The sequence below is a fragment of the Pseudophryne corroboree genome, chromosome 7, assembly GCF_028390025.1.
Source record: "Pseudophryne corroboree isolate aPseCor3 chromosome 7, aPseCor3.hap2, whole genome shotgun sequence".
Lineage (NCBI taxonomy): Eukaryota > Metazoa > Chordata > Amphibia > Anura > Myobatrachidae > Pseudophryne > Pseudophryne corroboree.
This window is the reverse complement of record NC_086450.1, coordinates 227,789,240-227,806,112: the sequence shown is the minus strand read 5'-3', so window position 1 is coordinate 227,806,112 and position 16,873 is coordinate 227,789,240. Positions and strand designations below refer to the sequence as shown.

Below are 16,873 nucleotides of genomic sequence, written 5' to 3'. Positions count from 1 at the left end.
ACAGAAACAGGCATTGACTGTGTGTGTCCAGGACTGTCCCAAGGTGCACCATGCTCTGAGCTCAGACCAGCAAGGATATCTACCAATTGATGAGCCAACCGTGGGCTTGTAGGAAGCTTACAGTCAGTTGTAGATGACTGAGGAGGACATTGTGGGAGTTTGCCAGAATCAGCAACTTGTCCAGATACGGTAGGATCCCGACTCCCTGGCGACAGAGATTGGCCGCCGTCATTATGGCCATGACCTTGGTGAAGACCGGAGGAGACATAGCCAGTCCAAATGGCAGAGCCTGGAACGGATAGTGGAGGTTGCCAATAGCAAACTGCAGATACTGCTGTTGCGACATGGCAATAGGTATATGCAGGTACGCATCCTGTATATCCAGGGATACCATATAATATCTGTGTTCCATAGCCAATATAATTGAGCGCAGTGTTTTCATACGGAACTTGAACACTCTCACAAACTTGTTCAGTGATTTGAGGTGGCGTATAGGCCCAAAGACCCATTGGGTTTCGGAAATAGAAAAAGGGTCGAGTAGTAACCTCTGCCTCTCTGGGAAAGGGGGATCGGCACTACCACTCCTGTATTCAGGAGAGAACTCACAACCATCTGCAAAGCTTGTGCCTTTAATGGATCCGAAGGAATAACCGTGGTGCAAAACTGGTGAGGGGGACGTCTCTTGAAGGAGACTGCGTACCCGTGAGAGACAACTTCTCACACCCATGCGTCTGAAGTGGTCATTAACCAGACCTGGGTGAACTGCAGAAGTCGGCCTCCCCCAGGACTGCTTTGCCTTGGGCTTAGTGGTTTTGGGAACACGAGTTTGTCTCCGGTATGCCTGACTTTTGCTTTCCCTTGCGGCCGAAAAGAACGAAAAGTGGTACCTTTAGCCTTCTGTGCAGAAGGATTAATATTTGGGAGAAAGGCAGCCTTAGCAGACACAATTTTATTTAGGTCTTCCCCAAACAAAATGTCCTCCTTAACGGGGAGTACCTCCAAGGTCTTTTTGGAGTCTAGGTCCACCTTCCATGACCTCAACCACAGAACACGGCGATCCAGGACAGACGTAGTCGATGCCTTGGCTGCCAACACACCCGCCTCAGGGGACGCCTCCTGAAAGTAATAGACAGAGATGGTAATGTGAGACAGGTATTGTCTGGCATTGTCAGATATATCCTCGGGCAGCTCTTCCTCTAATGCCTGAACCCATGCTTCAATTCCTTTTGCAGCCCACAAAAGGCCGCAATAGTGGGTCTATGTACAGCACCTGTAAGGGAGTAAATAGATTTCAAGCATCCCTCCACAAGCTTATCTGTTGGTTCCTTCAGTGAAGTGACAGTGGTGACCCTCACCGCAGCCGCTCTCCGGAAGTCACAGGAGCAGCACGCGCTGCGCTCTCCTCCCCTTCCATCCCTCATACAGGAGGTACAGCAGCTACGGTGGCGCTAGAGGCCAGCAGCGGTGAGCACTGTGCAGGGAGCACTGTTTCTGACACTGCTGGGGGGCATGGTTTGTGTATGTGGCACTGCTGGGGGGCATTACTTGTAGTTGTGAGGCCACACCACTTTTGTTAGGCCACACCCACATTCACAGGAATGCGCGTGCATTGGGGGAGGAGGGGGTAGCTCTTTCAGAGGTTTTATTTTCTGAAAGTAGCTCACACCCCAGTTAATGGTTGGAGACCACTGGTTTATACAGATAAGCAAAGAGCAGTACAGAAACCATGTGTTGGTTGGTGCTGTCTCTCACTCACACACAAACACTGTGCTTACTGAGACTACAACCTGTTCACTGACACTACACCCTGCTCACCGACAATACACCTTGGGGGAGGGGGATGAGGAGGAATGAGGTGTAGGAGCTCCACTGTGGTGTAACACGTAAAAAGGGGTTCTGCTGTGCGGTGTAATATGAGTAGTGGACGCTACCATGGGGTGCAATGTGCTACTGTGCGGTGCAATGTGAGTATCAGATGCTACCGTGGGGTGGAATGTGAGTAATGGATGCTACTGTGCGGTGTAATGTGAGTAACAGGTGCCAACGTGGGGTGTCATGTGAGTAATGGACGCTACCGTGGGGTGTAATGAGAGTAATGGACGCTACTGTGGGGTGTAATGCGAGTAACGGCAGCTACTGTGAGGTGTAATGTGAATAGGTACTATTAGCCACACCCCTAACCCATAAAGTCATGCCCCCCATATGTTTTTAGGCACGTGCTGTAGGTATGCACTGTCCCTTTTTAAATATTGGGTGGGAGAGGGCACCCTACGGCACGGTGTCTTGTAATCAGAAAAGCAAAGCCGACAAGAAACAGGTTAAGGTTCTGGCTGCGGAATACTTAAAACACACCATCTGTTCTAGAAAAGGAGTGCAGTGCATTCAGTAATTAATAGGAGATGAAACATCGAGACTGAATCAATTTTAATTCTGGGTGAAGAAACAAAATTAAATAGTATGGAAAGTTCTCATTTAGCAAGGATCAGTATAGTACAAATAAAATGTACTCAAAATTTTTCACAAGAAATTCTACCTGAATTCCTTCCACTTCTCAAACACCGCCAGCTCCAGATCCTCAGTCTGAGTCGACACAAAGCGAAATTCTGATACCAGATCTGGAGTATGCTCCAAAGGGTCAAAATCTCCCAGCTCCCCTGAAAAAAAGCAAAAAGTGATCAATTGATCAACTAGGAGATATTACAATAGCAATATTTTTTTTTAAATTTACTTTATGTGACACAGTGCATTATAAACCTAACTAATAGAAACTGTACTTCATGGGTAGAACTCTGGAAATAGGGGGGCCGGGAAGAATAAAAACATGTTACTGTTTAGGAGCATGCTTTTATGTATATTTGTATGGTGATTTCCTGAACAAGTTCTAGCCCTTTCCTGCTTGGAGCAGCTGTTGAATACAGATAATTAGATATTAATACAGTTATTATACTATAGTAATATTTGCTGGTTCTAACATTGCACCTGTTATGGTTGGTTTATTCTACATTGCTAACTGGTATGTTACTGCAGAGCAAGGTAGTGCTCTTTCCTTAAATGTATTGTCATTTATGTACAGAGATTAAGGGTAATGTGCAGCATATGTGGTCTTTGAAGTATACCAAGTCTGTACTGTATAACTGATGTATGTTTAGTGCATATGCACTGCATACATTTTCTGTAACAATTAGCTTAAGAAAATAAGATTTTACTCACCGGTAAATCTATTTCTCGTAGTCCGTAGTGGATGCTGGGACTCCGTAAGGACCATGGGGAATAGCGGCTCCGCAGGAGACTGGGCACAACTAAAGAAAGGTTTAGGACTACCTGGTGTGCACTGGCTCCTCCCTCTATGACCCTCCTCCAGACCTCAGTTAGGATACTGTGCCCGGAAGAGCTGACACAATAAGGAAGGATTTTGAATCCCGGGTAAGACTCATACCAGCCACACCAATCACACCGTATAACTCGTGATACTATACCCAGTTAACAGTATGAACAATAACTGAGCCTCTCAACAGATGGCTCAACAATAACCCTTTAGTTAAACAATAACTATATACAAGTATTGCAGACAATCCGCACTTGGGATGGGCGCCCAGCATCCACTACGGACTACGAGAAATAGATTTACCGGTGAGTAAAATCTTATTTTCTCTGACGTCCTAAGTGGATGCTGGGACTCCGTAATGACCATGGGGATTATACCAAAGCTCCCAAACGGGCGGGAGAGTGCGGATGACTCTGCAGCACCGAATGGGCAAACTCTAGGTCCTCCTCAGCCAGGGTGTCAAACTTGTAGAATTTAGCAAATGTGTTTGACCCCGACCAAGTAGCTGCTCGGCAAAGTTGTAGAGCCGAAACCCCTCGGGCAGCCGCCCAAGAAGAGCCCACCTTCCTCGTGGAATGGGCTTTCACTGATTTAGGATGCGGCAGTCCAGCCGCAGAATGTGCAAGCTGAATCGTACTACAGATCCAGCGAGCAATAGTCTGCTTTGAAGCAGGAGCACCCAGCTTGTTGGGTGCATACAGGATAAACGAGTCAGTTTTCCTGACTCTAGCTGTCCTGGAAACATTAATTCTCAGGGCCCTGACTACGTCCAACAACTTGGAAGCCTCCAAGTCTTCAGAAGCCGCAGGCACCACAATAGGTTGGTTCAAGTGAAAAGCTGATACCACCTTAGGGAGAAACTGGGGACGAGTCCTCAATTCTGCCCTATCCATATGAAAAATCAGATAAGGGCTTTTACATGACAAAGCCGCCAATTCTGACACACGCCTGGCCGAAGCCAAGGCCAACAGCATGACCACTTTCCACGGGAGATATTTTAATTCTACGGTATTAAGTGGCTCAAACCAATGTGACTTTAGGAAATCCAACACCACGTTGAGATCCCAAGGTGCCACTGGAGGCACAAAAGGGGGCTGAATATGCAGCACTCCCTTAACAAAAGTCTGAACTTCAGGTAGTGAAGCCAGTTCTCTCTGGAAGAAAATCGATAGAGCCGAAATCTGGACCTTAATGGAACCCAATTTTAGGCCCATAGTCACCCCTGACTGTAGGAAGTGCAGAAAACGGCCCAGCTGAAATTCCTCCGTTGGGGCCTTCCTGGCCTCACACCACGCAACATATTTTCGCCAAATGCGGTGATAATGGTTTGCGGTCACTTCTTTCCTAGCTTTAATCAGCGTAGGAATGACTTCCTCCGGAATGCCTTTTTCCTTCAGGATCCGGTGTTCAACCGCCATGCCGTGCAACGCAGCCGCGGTAAGTCTTGGAACAGACAGGGCCCCTGCTGCAGCAGGTCCTGTCTGAGCGGCAGAGGCCATGGGTCCTCTGAGATCATTTCTTGAAGTTCCGGGTACCAAGCTCTTTTTGGCCAATCCAGAACAATGAGTATAGTTCTTACTCCTCTTCTCCTTATTATCCTCAGTACCTTGGGTATGAGAGGAAGAGGAGGGAACACATAAACCGACCGGTACACCCACGGTGTCACTAGAGCGTCCACAGCTATCGCCTGAGGGTCTCTTGACCTGGCGCAATATCTTTCTAGCTTTTTGTTTAGGCGGGACGCCATCATGTCCACCTGTGGCCTTTCCCAACGGTTTACAATCAGTTGGAAGACTTCTGGATGAAGTCCCCACTCTCCCGGGTGGAGGTCGTGCCTGCTGAGGAAGTCTGCTTCCCAGTTGTCCACTCCCGGAATGAACACTGCTGACAGTGCTAACACGTGATTTTCCGCCCATCGGAGAATCCTTGTGGCTTCTGCCATTGCCGTCCTGCTTCTTGTGCCGCCCTGTCGGTTTACATGGGCGACTGCCGTGATGTTGTCTGACTGGATCAGTACCGGCTGGTTTTGAAGCAGGGGTTTTGCCTGACTTAGGGCATTGTAAATGGCCCTCAGTTCCAGAATATTTATGTGTAGGGAAGTCTCCTGACTTGACCATAGTCCTTGGAAGTTTCTTCCCTGTGTGACTGCCCCCCAGCCTCGAAGGCTGGCATCCGTGGTCACCAGGACCCAGTCCTGTATGCCGAATCTGCGGCCCTCTTGAAGATGAGCACTTTGCAGCCACCACAGCAGAGACACCCTGGTCCTTGGAGACAGGGTTATCAGCTGATGCATCTGAAGATGCGATCCGGACCACTTGTCCAACAGATCCCACTGAAAGATCCTTGCATGGAACCTGCCGAATGGAATTGCGTCGTAGGAAGCTACCATTTTTCCCAGGACTCGCGTGCAGTGATGCACCGACACCTGTTTTGGTTTCAGGAGGCCTCTGACTAGAGATGACAGCTCCTTGGCTTTCTCCTCCGGGAGAAACACTTTTTTCTGTTCTGTGTCCAGAACCATCCCCAGGAACAGTAGACGTGTCGTAGGGATTAGCTGGGAGTTTGGAATATTTAGAATCCAACCGTGCTGTTGTAGCACCTCCCGAGATAGTGCTACCCCGACCAACAACTGCTCCCTGGACCTCGCCTTTATCAGGAGATCGTCCAAGTACGGGATAATTAAAACTCCTTTTTCGAATGAGTATCATCATTTCGGCCATTACCTCGTCCACTGCCGAGTCCATAATCCTCTCCTGGCAGAAATGGACATTGCACTTATTTTAGATGCCAGCCGGCAAATATCCCTCTGTGCATCTCTCATGTATAAGACTGCGTCTTTAATATGCTCTATGGTTAGCAATATAGTGTCCCTGTCTAGGGTATCAATATTTTCCGACAGGGAATCTGACCACGCAGCTGCAGCACTGCACATCCATGCTGAAGCAATAGCTGGTCTCAGTATAATACCTGTGTGAGTATATACAGACTTCAGGATAGCCTCCTGCTTTCTATCAGCAGGCTCCTTTAGGGCGGCCGTATCCGGAGACGGTAGTGCCACCTTCTTTGACAGGCGTGTGAGCGCTTTATCCACCCTAGGGGATGTTTCCCAACGTGACCTATCCTCTGGCGGGAAAGGGTACGTCATTAGTAACCTTTTAGAAATTACCAGTTTCTTATCGGGGGAAGCCCACGCTTCTTCACGCACTTCATTTAATTCCTCAGATGGGGGAAAAACCACTGGTAGTTTTTTCTCCCCAAACATAATACCCTTTTTTGTGGTACCTGGGGTAACATCAGCAATGTGCAACACATTTTTCATTGCCTCAATCATGTAACGTGTGGCCCTATTGGAAGTTACATTAGTCTCATCGTCGTCGACACTGGATTCAGTATCCGTGTCGACATCTGTGTCTGCCATCTGAGGTAGCGGGCGTTTTAGAGCCCCTGACGGCTTCCGAGACAGCTGGGCAGGCACGGGCTGAGAAGCCGGCTGTCCCACATCTGCTAGGTCGTCAAACCTTTTATGTAAGGAGTTGACACTTTCACATAATTCCTTCCATAAGTCCATCCACTCAGGTGTCGGCCCCGCAGGGGGTGACATCACATTTATCGGCATCTGCTCCGCCTCCACATAAGCCTCATCAAACATGTCGACACAGCCGTACCGACACACCGCACACACACAGGGAATGCTCTGACTGAGGACAGGACCCCACAAAGTCCTTTGGGGAGACAGAGAGAGAGTATGCCAGCACACACCAGAGCGCTATATATACACAGGGATTAACACTATAACTGAGTGATTTTCCCTTATAGCTGCTTATATGTATACTACTGCGCCTAAATTTAGTGCCCCCCCTCTCTTTTTTACCCTTTGTAGTCTTGAAACTGCAGTGGAGAGCCTGGGAGCGATCCTTCCAGCGGAGCTGTGAGGGAAAAATGGCGCCAGTGTGCTGAGGGAGATAGCTCCGCCCCTTTTCCGGCGGACTTCTCCCGCTTTTTTATAGATATCTGGCAGGGGTATTTTTCACATATATAGCCTCTAGGACTATATTATGTGATTTTTATGCCAGCAAGGTGTTTAATATTGCTGCTCAGGGCGCCCCCCCCCCAGCGCCCTGCACCCATCAGTGACCGGAGTGTGAGGTGTGCATGAGGAGCAATGGCGCACAGCTGCAGTGCTGTGCGCTACCTTGTTGAAGACCGAAGTCTTCTGCCGCCGATTTTCAGGACCATCTTCTTGCTTCTGGCTCTGTAAGGGGGACGGCGGCGCGGCTCCGGGACCGGACGATCGAGGTCGGGCCCTGTGTTCGATCCCTCTGGAGCTAATGGTGTCCAGTAGCCTAAGAAGCCCAAGCTAGCTGCAAGCAGGTAGGTTCGCTTCTTCTCCCCTTAGTCCCTCGTAGCAGTGAGTCTGTTGCCAGCAGATCTCACTGAAAATAAAAAACCTAAAATTATACTTTCTTTTCTAGGAGCTCAGGAGAGCCCCTAGTGTGCATCCAGCTCAGCCGGGCACAAGATTCTAACTGAGGTCTGGAGGAGGGTCATAGAGGGAGGAGCCAGTGCACACCAGGTAGTCCTAAACCTTTCTTTAGTTGTGCCCAGTCTCCTGCGGAGCCGCTATTCCCCATGGTCCTTACGGAGTCCCAGCATCCACTTAGAACGTCAGAGAAACATTGCATATATGTAGTGTTGCAGATGTCGTTTATCATATCTTAGGGTGTGTACACACGGTGAGATATTTTCTTTCGATTTAGACTATATAGTCAAAATCGCAAAAAAAGTTAGTGCAGATCGCAAGGTGAAAGTCACCTTGCGATCCCGATGCGCAGTCCTGCCAAGTCAGCATCGCAAGAAAAGATAGACTGTGCAGGCAAGTCAATCCTTGCTAGATCGGTGTACTATCTAGTTCATCTCACATGTCAATGACATCTCACATAAGCCAAAATCGTAAGCACACATAGGGGGTAATTCTGAATTGATCGCAGCAGGAATTTTGTTAGTAGTGGGCAAAACCATGTGCACTGCAGGGGAGGCAGATATAACATGTGCAGAGAGCGTTAGATTTGGGTGGGTTATTTTGTTTCTGTGCAGGGTAAATACTGGCTGCTTTATTTTTACACTGCAATTTAGATTGCAGATTGAACACACCCCACCCAAATCTACTCTCTCTCTGCACATGTTATATCTGCCTCCCCTACAGTGCACATGGTTTTGCCCAACTGCTAACAAAGGGGGTCATTCAGAGTTGTTCGCTCGTTGCCGATTTTCGCTATGCTGCGATTTGTTGGTAAATGCGCATGCGCAAGGCACGCAGGGGAGCATGCGCTTAGTTATTTAACTAAAAACTTAGTAGATTTGCTGTGGATCCTGCAGCGCTTTTCAGTCGCACTGCTGATCGGTGAATGATTGACAGGAAAGGGGCGTTTCTGGGTGGTAACTGAGCTTTTTCCAGGAGTGTGCTAAAAAACGCAAGCGTGTCAGGGAAAAACGCGGGAGTGTCTGGAGAAACGGGGGAGTGGCTGGCCGAACGCAGGGCGTGTTTGTGACGTCAAACCAGGAACTAAACGGACTGAGCTGATCGCAATCTGTGAGTAGGTCTGGAGCTACTCAGAAACTGCAAAGAATTATTTAGTAGCAGTTCTGCTAATCTTTCGTTCGCTATTCTGCTAAGCTAAGATACACTCCCAGAGGGCGGCGGCCTAGCGTGTGCAATGCTGCTAAAATCAGCTAGCGAGCAACTCGGAATGAGGGCTAAAGTTCCTGCTGCGATCAACTCAGAATTACCCCCATAGTCCATAGCTCAAGAAAAGTTAGTCAAAATTTGTGCTATCTGGGCTCCAGGGAGTTCAAGGGAAATCGCAAGTGAAAATCGGGCATAGCAAGGATCTCACCGTGTGTACACACCATTACACACAGTGCTGAACACTTAAAACCGGATCACAAAATGTCACAAATTACATGAAAAACCATCTTTATTTTTATTTTTTTAAACAGAACATACATGATGAAGTTTATGCAGACTAATAACACACTGCGCTTTTGCTAAATGAGAGCCAAAGTATCACAGAGTCTGGTTACAGATGCACCAAGAGTCCAGATGGGACAGAATGACACGATCACATACATGGATTCAGTCTGAGCTACTGGATGCTATTAGAATCTCAGAAGGCAGTTAGCAGTCAGAGCATGATCCCCAGTCACCGGCTTGTTATTAACCACCACATACTTCACTGTGATATTGCAGAATTTGTGAACACCTTAGGGATAAGGGAGAGGAAGAGGGGAGGGCTGCACACCCTAATTTTAAACATAACAGATGCCAACATACTGAGACCTGTAGCGCCATGCAGAAAATAGGATTTTAATTACCTACTGGTAAAACCTTTTCTCGTAGTCCATAAGGGATACTGGGAAGACTTAGTACGATGGGGTATAGAAGGGGTCCAAAGGAGCCGGTGCACTTTACATTTCTTCACTGGGTATGCTGGCTCCTCACCTCTATGCCCCCTCCCACAGGCAGTTATAGGTAAAACAGTGCCCGAAGGAGAAAGGACATATATGAGAGAAGGAACATAATAACAATGAGTGGTGAGATTTATACACCAGCACACCACGAACATACAACAACCAGCAACGGCTGGTGGCAATAACAAACAACAACTGCACAGGTAACCACAGAAGATAGAACCTGCAGAAAAGTTAACGCACTGAGGCGTGCGCCCAATATCCCTTATGGACGAGAAAAGGATTTACCGGTAGGTAATTAAAATTTAATTTTCTCTAGCATCCATAAGGTATATTGGGCAGAATTTGTACGATGGGGACGTCCCAAAGCTTCCAGAACGGGTGGGAACATGCGGAGACTTCTGCAGCACTGCCTGCCTAAACTGGGTATCCTCTTTGGCCAGGGTTTCAAACTTGTAGAACTTCACAAAAGTGTTCTTCCCCGACCAGGTAGCAGCTCGGCATAGTTGTAAGGCAGAGACTCTGCGGTCAGCCGCATGCCCAGGAATTGCCCACTGATCTTGTAGAATGGGCATTCAGAGCCTTAGGGACAGGTAAGGCTGCCGACACATAGGCCTGTTGGATAGCAAGCCTAAGCCAACGAGCAATGGGACTGCTTTGAAGCAGGACAACCCTTTTTCTGTGCATCATAGAGCACGAACAAGGAATCCGTCTTTCTGAGCCGAGCCTTCCGCTTGACATAGACCTTCAAGGCTTGCACAGCATCCAATGCCTCCGGAGGAGCAGAAGTGTCAGAACTTGACAAAACCACAATAGGTTAATTCAGGTGAAACACAGAGACAACCTTCGGCAGGAAATGCTGTCTAGTCCTGAGCTCTGCTCCGTCATCGTAAAAGACCAAGTATGGACTGTAGAAATTCCAACACCACATTCAAATCCCAGGGTGCGTAGGCAGCACAAAAGGAGGTTGTATGTGGAGTACCCCTTGCAAGAAGGTCTGAACTTCTGGCAACAGTGCCAAATTCTTCTGGAAGAAAATGGAGAGGGCTGAAATCTGGACCTTAACGGAACCCAGGCATAAGCCCTTATCCACACCAGCCTGCAGGAGACGTAAGAAACGTCCCAAATGGAACTCTGCAGGTGGATACGTGGGTTCCTCACACCAGGAGACATTTCTTCTCAGATATGATGATAGTGTTTTGACGTCACAGGTTTCCTGGCCTGAACCATGATAGCAATAACCTTTTAGGAAAGGCCCTTGAGAGCTAGGATGTTCCGCTCAACCTCCACGCCGTCAAACGAAGTCGCCGTAAGTCCGGGTAGACAAACGGTCCTTGTTGAAGAAGATCTCTTCTTAGTAGAGATGAGCGGGTTCAGTTTTACTCGGTTCTCAAAACAGCATCTTATTGGATCACGGATGTCTCTTGTTTTGGATAGCCAATAAAATGCCATTTTGAGTACCGAGTAAATCCCGAACCCGCTCATCTCTACTTCTTAGTGGTAGAGGCCAAGGGTCTTCGACGGACATGTCCAGAAGATCCGCGTACCACGCCCTCCGAAGCCAATCCGGGGCAATCAGCATTGCCTGGACACCTTGATTTCTGATTCGCTTGAGCACCCTTGGGAGCAACGGAATCGGAGGAAACAGGTAGACCAGCTGGTAAGGCCAAGGCGACATCAGTGCATCAACTGCCCTCGCCTGTGGGTCCCTGGTTCGTGAGCAATACCAGTAAAGCTTCTTGTTGAGTCGAGTAGCCATCATGTCTATTTGTGGGCAGCCCCACCGGTCAATGATCTGCTGAAACACCTGATAGTAGAGACCCACTTCCCCGGGTGGAGATCGCGACGACCCAGGAAGTTCGCTTCCCAGTTGTCCACTCCCGGAATGAAGATTACCGACATTGCTCTTGCATTTCTTTCTGCCCAGAGGAGGATCTTTGACACCTCTCGCATGCAGTCTCTGCTTTATGTCCCTCCTTGCCGATTGATGTACGCCACTGCTGTGGCGTTGTCCGACTGTACTTGGATCGCGTGATCCTTCAGCAGAGGAGAGGCCTGAAGCAGAGCATTGTAGATCACCCGAAGTTCCAGAATGTTGATCGGAAGGAGGGCTTTGTGGGCTGACCACCTGCCCTGGAATTGCGCCCCTTGGGTGACAGCTCCCCATCCTTTCAGACTTGCCTCCGCTGTGAGGAGGATCCAACCCTGAATCCCTTAACTCCGGCCTTCCAGGAGTTTGGAGGACTGCAGCCTCTACAGGAGGGAAATCCTGGCCTGAAGTGACAGCCGTATCATCCGGTGCATCTGCAGATGTGATCCAGACCACTTGCTCAGGAGATCCAATTGAAATGTTCTGGCATGGAACCTCCCATATTGGACCGCCACGAATGAGGCGACCATCTTATCCAACAATCTTATGCAAAGATGGATGGATACTCGAGTAGGTCGGAGCACCATGTGGAGCATCTCCTGAAGTGTTCTCTCTTAGTCCTCTGGGAGGAACACCTTCTGGGCCACAGTATCCAGTAACATCCCCAGGAACAGGAGCTGCTGAGTTGGCTCCAGGTGGGACTTCTGTAAATTGAGAATCCACCCATGGTGTGACGGAAGTTGGATAGTGCAGTTGATATGGAGCAATAAAAGCTCCCTGGATCTTGCTTTTATCAGGAGATCGTCCAAGTAAAGGACAACACTGACCCTTCCCCCGGAGCTGGAACATGATCTCTGCCATTACCTTTGTGAATACCCTCAGAGCTGTGGACAGGCAGAAGGGCAGTGCCTGGAACTGGTAGTGGTCATCCAGCAGGGCTAACCTCCGATAAGCCTGATGAGGTGGCCAAATAGAAATATGAAGGTAGGCATCCTTGATATCCAAGGAAACCATGAATTCCTGTTCTTTCAGGCCCCCATTTTGAACTTGAAAACCTTTAAGTAAGAATTCAAGGACTTTAGATTCAAAATGGGCCTTACCGAACCGTCCGGCTTCGGTGCCACAAACAGGTTGGAGTAATAACCCCTGCCTTTTTGTGGTATTGGTCCTGGAACAGTGACGTGGGACTGGACCAACCTTTGGATGGCCTGTTAAAACGTAACTTGCATATCCTCCAAAACTGGTAAGCTTGTACCCCTGAGAAATGAGGTCCCTGACCCAGGTATCCTGGCAGGAAACCTACCAGACGCAGCTGAAGTGATGCAGTTGAGCTCCCACCTTGAGATCCCCTTGGGGTGGGTGGGCACCGTCATGCTGAGGAATTAGTGGAAGCAGAACTGGTGCTCTGTTCCTGAGAACCGATGTTTGCAGGTCTTCTCGTCTTACCTCCGGTGCCTCTATACGCAATGGAGGCACCCCTGGCCCTAGATCGAAATCTGTTAGACCGAAAGAACTGAACAGATGGCCCCGGGTACGAATGCCTAGCCGGCGGGGCCCCAGAGGGGAGAAACATTGATTTCCCTGCAGTGACTTTGGGGTTGAGTTGGATACGTGGATTTCCAAAGAGCTATTCCCCAGAAAAGGGGAGGGATTTCACACTACGATTGGATTCTGCGTCCGCTATCCACTGACGCAACCACAAGGCCCTGCACGCTGACACTGCCATGGCAGACGTCCTAGCATTAATATTGCCCATTTCCTTGAGCGAGACACACAGGACGCGTGCAGTGTCCTGAATGTGCTTCAGGAGAGTCACCGTAGTGACCAGAGGCATATCCCTGAATCCGAGTAGCCCACGTATGAATGGCATGGGTCATCCAGCAACCCCCTATGACCGGCCTTTGCGATACACCTGCTGCTGTGTAGATAGACTTTAGTGCAGTCTCTATCTTTCTGTCCCCAGAGTCCTTTATAGCATAGGTTCTCAAACTCGGTCCTCAGGACCCCACACAGTGCATGTTTTGTAGGTCTCCTCGCAGAATCATAAGTGAAATAATTAGCTCCACCTGTGGACCTTTTACAATGTGTCAGTGAGTAATTAATACACCTGTGCACCTGCTGGGTTACCTACAAAACATGCACTGTGTGGGGTCCTGAGGACAGAGTTTGAGAACCTGTGCTTTATAGTAAAGGAGCCCGAGGCAGGTAGCGCCTGAGACGTCAATTCCCGGGGGCTCTTCCCAGAATTTCCTACCTTCATGAGCAAATGGGAAAGTGTGCAAAAATCATTTTGACACTTGATATTTTTTGTCTGGATTTTTCCAGGCTAATTTAAATAGGTCATTTAACTTTGCATAATCAGAGAAAGTGACATTAGGCTTGTTTTGTGTAAAGAAAAATGACTGCTGTGACGCAGCATCCTCTAGAGGGAGCTTTAGTACGTCCCGTATAGCTAGAATGAGGGGTTCAATACCCTTAGCAGAAGCAAAATCCTCACTAACGGGATCCAAGTCTTCTCCATCCTGCTGTATTTCCTCATCTGAATCAGAGAGCAGAGCAGCTAAACCACGCTTTTGTGATCCTGAGTTAGAGAGGGGGGCTGTGTAACATCTGCCCTAGCAGCTAAGTCTGCAACAGCCTGTTGTAGTAGCTGAGTTTTCTGAGCATTAGCAGCGAGTTGTGATGACATATCAGACATCATAGTCTTAAGAGCCCCTAAACAGGATGGCTCTGGTCCCTCTCCCCCAGCCCCTTCACTGAGCTGTGAAGATTGGCTACATTGTTCACATGAAACAGAATTGGACAAGGGAGAGAATCTGGTGTGGCATACACTGCATAGTTTCTGTTTACCCATGTTCACAGTAATCACAATGACATACACACAGACAGTAACACTTAGCAAGCCTGCCCTTACTGTATGTGAGAAGAGACACACAGAGAGAGAAGACCAGCACACCCCAGCTATACAACCCCAGTGGGGCTGTCGGCTTACTATATCACAATGAAACACTAATGATTTCTGTCCTGTAGAGGACACAGGTCGTGTACAATAGCGGCTCTCGTCCTTTGCTACACCCTGTACCAGTTTTCCAGCGTGTCTTGTGAGTCAGGAGGAGCTGTGTGTGCTTGCTTAATGCAGCAGCAGCAGAGGAAGGCACAAAAATGCAGCTGGTCACGTTCTGAGGCAGCTCCGCCCCCAAACCCCCTACCCCCAATGGCACCGGAGCTACAGAGTTTTTTATACTGGCAATGTCTCCTAGTTTGCTTAAAAACATCACAAGTGCTGGTTTAAGCCACTGCTAGCCAGTTTGCACGGGGGGCCCTAGCGGGTTCCCCCCAGGAGGGTCCCGTATTCTGTGCCCGCGTTTAGCCGCACCATGAACAGGGTGACCCCCCTAGCGGGACCCCAGGCTTGTAGCCACCACAGGCATTTGTTAGGGGTGTGCGACGTGCTGCGACTGCGACAGCTAAGGCGCAATGCCCCGCTGAACATACAACCTCTCAGGACGGTGGTCCTGCAGCGGGGAATCTGCTCTGACACCACGCAAGGCTGGTGACCATTACCCTCCTAACTCCCATTGTGCAGGCATGCCGTTCCCCAAACAGCATACCGAAAATAATAAAAGTTTAAAAGAAATTGAAGAAAACTCTCTGGAGCTGCAGAGATGTGCACTCTCTCCTGAGGGCACTTTTTTCTAAACTGCCTGTGGGATAGGGTATAGAGGGGAGGAGCCAGCATACCCAGTGAAGAAATGTAAAGTGCACCGGCTCCTTTTGGTACCCCATCGTACTAAATCTCCCTTATGGATGCTAGAGAAAAACATGAAAATGCAGCGTACAATCTAAGCACTAAGAATACAGGTGATACCGTGTTTCCCCGATAATAAGACACTGTTTTATTATTTTTTTTCCAACAAAAAACACCATAGGGCTTATTTTCGGGGTAGGGCTTATTTTAATTAACATTGACAGCAAATTTAAAAAAAACAGGTGCCACCATGCCCCCAGTCCTGCTTTTACAGCCCCCAGTCCTCCTTTTACAGCCACCATTCCCCCAGTCCTGCTTTTACAGCCCCCCTTTTACAGCCACCATGTCCTGCTTTCACAGCCCCCAGTCCTCCTTTTACAGCCACCATGCCCCCCAGTCCTGCTCCTCACCTACAGCACTTTCCAGTTCTTCTTCTTGCTTTCTGCCAGCGCCACTGCTACTCCGCTCCCGCCGTGTACAGAAGCCGCGTGATGTGCGCGGTGACATCATGCGCAGGGCGCAATGCATCCCTGGGACTTGGAGATGGAGTCTTCAGTACTGTACAGCATCCCTCAAGCAGGGCGGCGGTGAAGGGGGTTAGCGGGGGTGGAGCTGGGGGCATTGAATTTAGTGCACGGACTCGGGTAATAAGAATTTTGATAGGGCTTATTTTCGGGGTAGGGCTTATTTTGGACCAGTTTCCAAAAGCAAGGGTAGGGCTTATTTTCGGGGTAGGGCTTATTATCGGGGAAACACGGTAGAAACAATTATAATAAACTCTGCAATTTAACATGAAGTACAGTTGAGGTTCTTTGTATGTTTGGGCAAAACTGTATACCTACATGTCACAGTGAACCTCATCAGTTGGGTCCGAACATCGCTAATACGGACATATATCTCAGGTGAAAAAGCATTGATAGTTAATGGCCTGTGAATCCCACACACACACACACACACACACACACACACACTTATGGCTTTGGGAAAAACAAACATTTTCTACTCATGCTGGAAGATTAAAGGGGGCAACTCTGAGTTGATCGCTCGCTAACTAGTTTTAGCAGCCGTGCAAACGCTATGCCGCCGCCCACTGGGGAGTGTATTTTAGCTTAGCTGAAGTGCGAACGCATGTGCAGCTGAGCTCTGCAAAAACAGTTTGTGCAGTTTCAGAGTAGCTCTAAACCTACTCGGCGCTTGCGATCACTTCAGCCTATTCGTGTCCGGATTTGACGTCATACACCTGCCCAGCGAACGCCCAACCACGCCTGCGTTTTTTCAGACACGCCTGCATTTTTGCAAACACTCCCTGAAAACGGTCAGTTGACACCCAGAAACGCCCCCTTCCTGTCAATCTTCTTGCGGCCGTCAGTGCGACTGAAAACTTCACTAGAACCTGGGCACAACCACAACGGGCTTTGTACCTGTACGACACGCGGGTGCATGCGCAGAAATGCCAATTATT

General features: G+C 48.8%; 1 protein-coding gene across 3 annotated transcripts in view; it reads right to left on the bottom strand.

The window, feature by feature from the left end:
- Positions 1-16,873, bottom strand: part of EPB41L5 (erythrocyte membrane protein band 4.1 like 5) — a 562,556-nt gene that overhangs the window by 312,329 nt on the left and 233,354 nt on the right. For all 3 annotated transcript variants that reach the window (XM_063933986.1, XM_063933985.1, XM_063933987.1), the window contains exon 8: positions 2,534-2,654. In XM_063933986.1, coding sequence (XP_063790056.1) covers positions 2,534-2,654 — 121 coding nt within the window. The remainder of the gene's footprint in view (positions 1-2,533; positions 2,655-16,873) is intronic.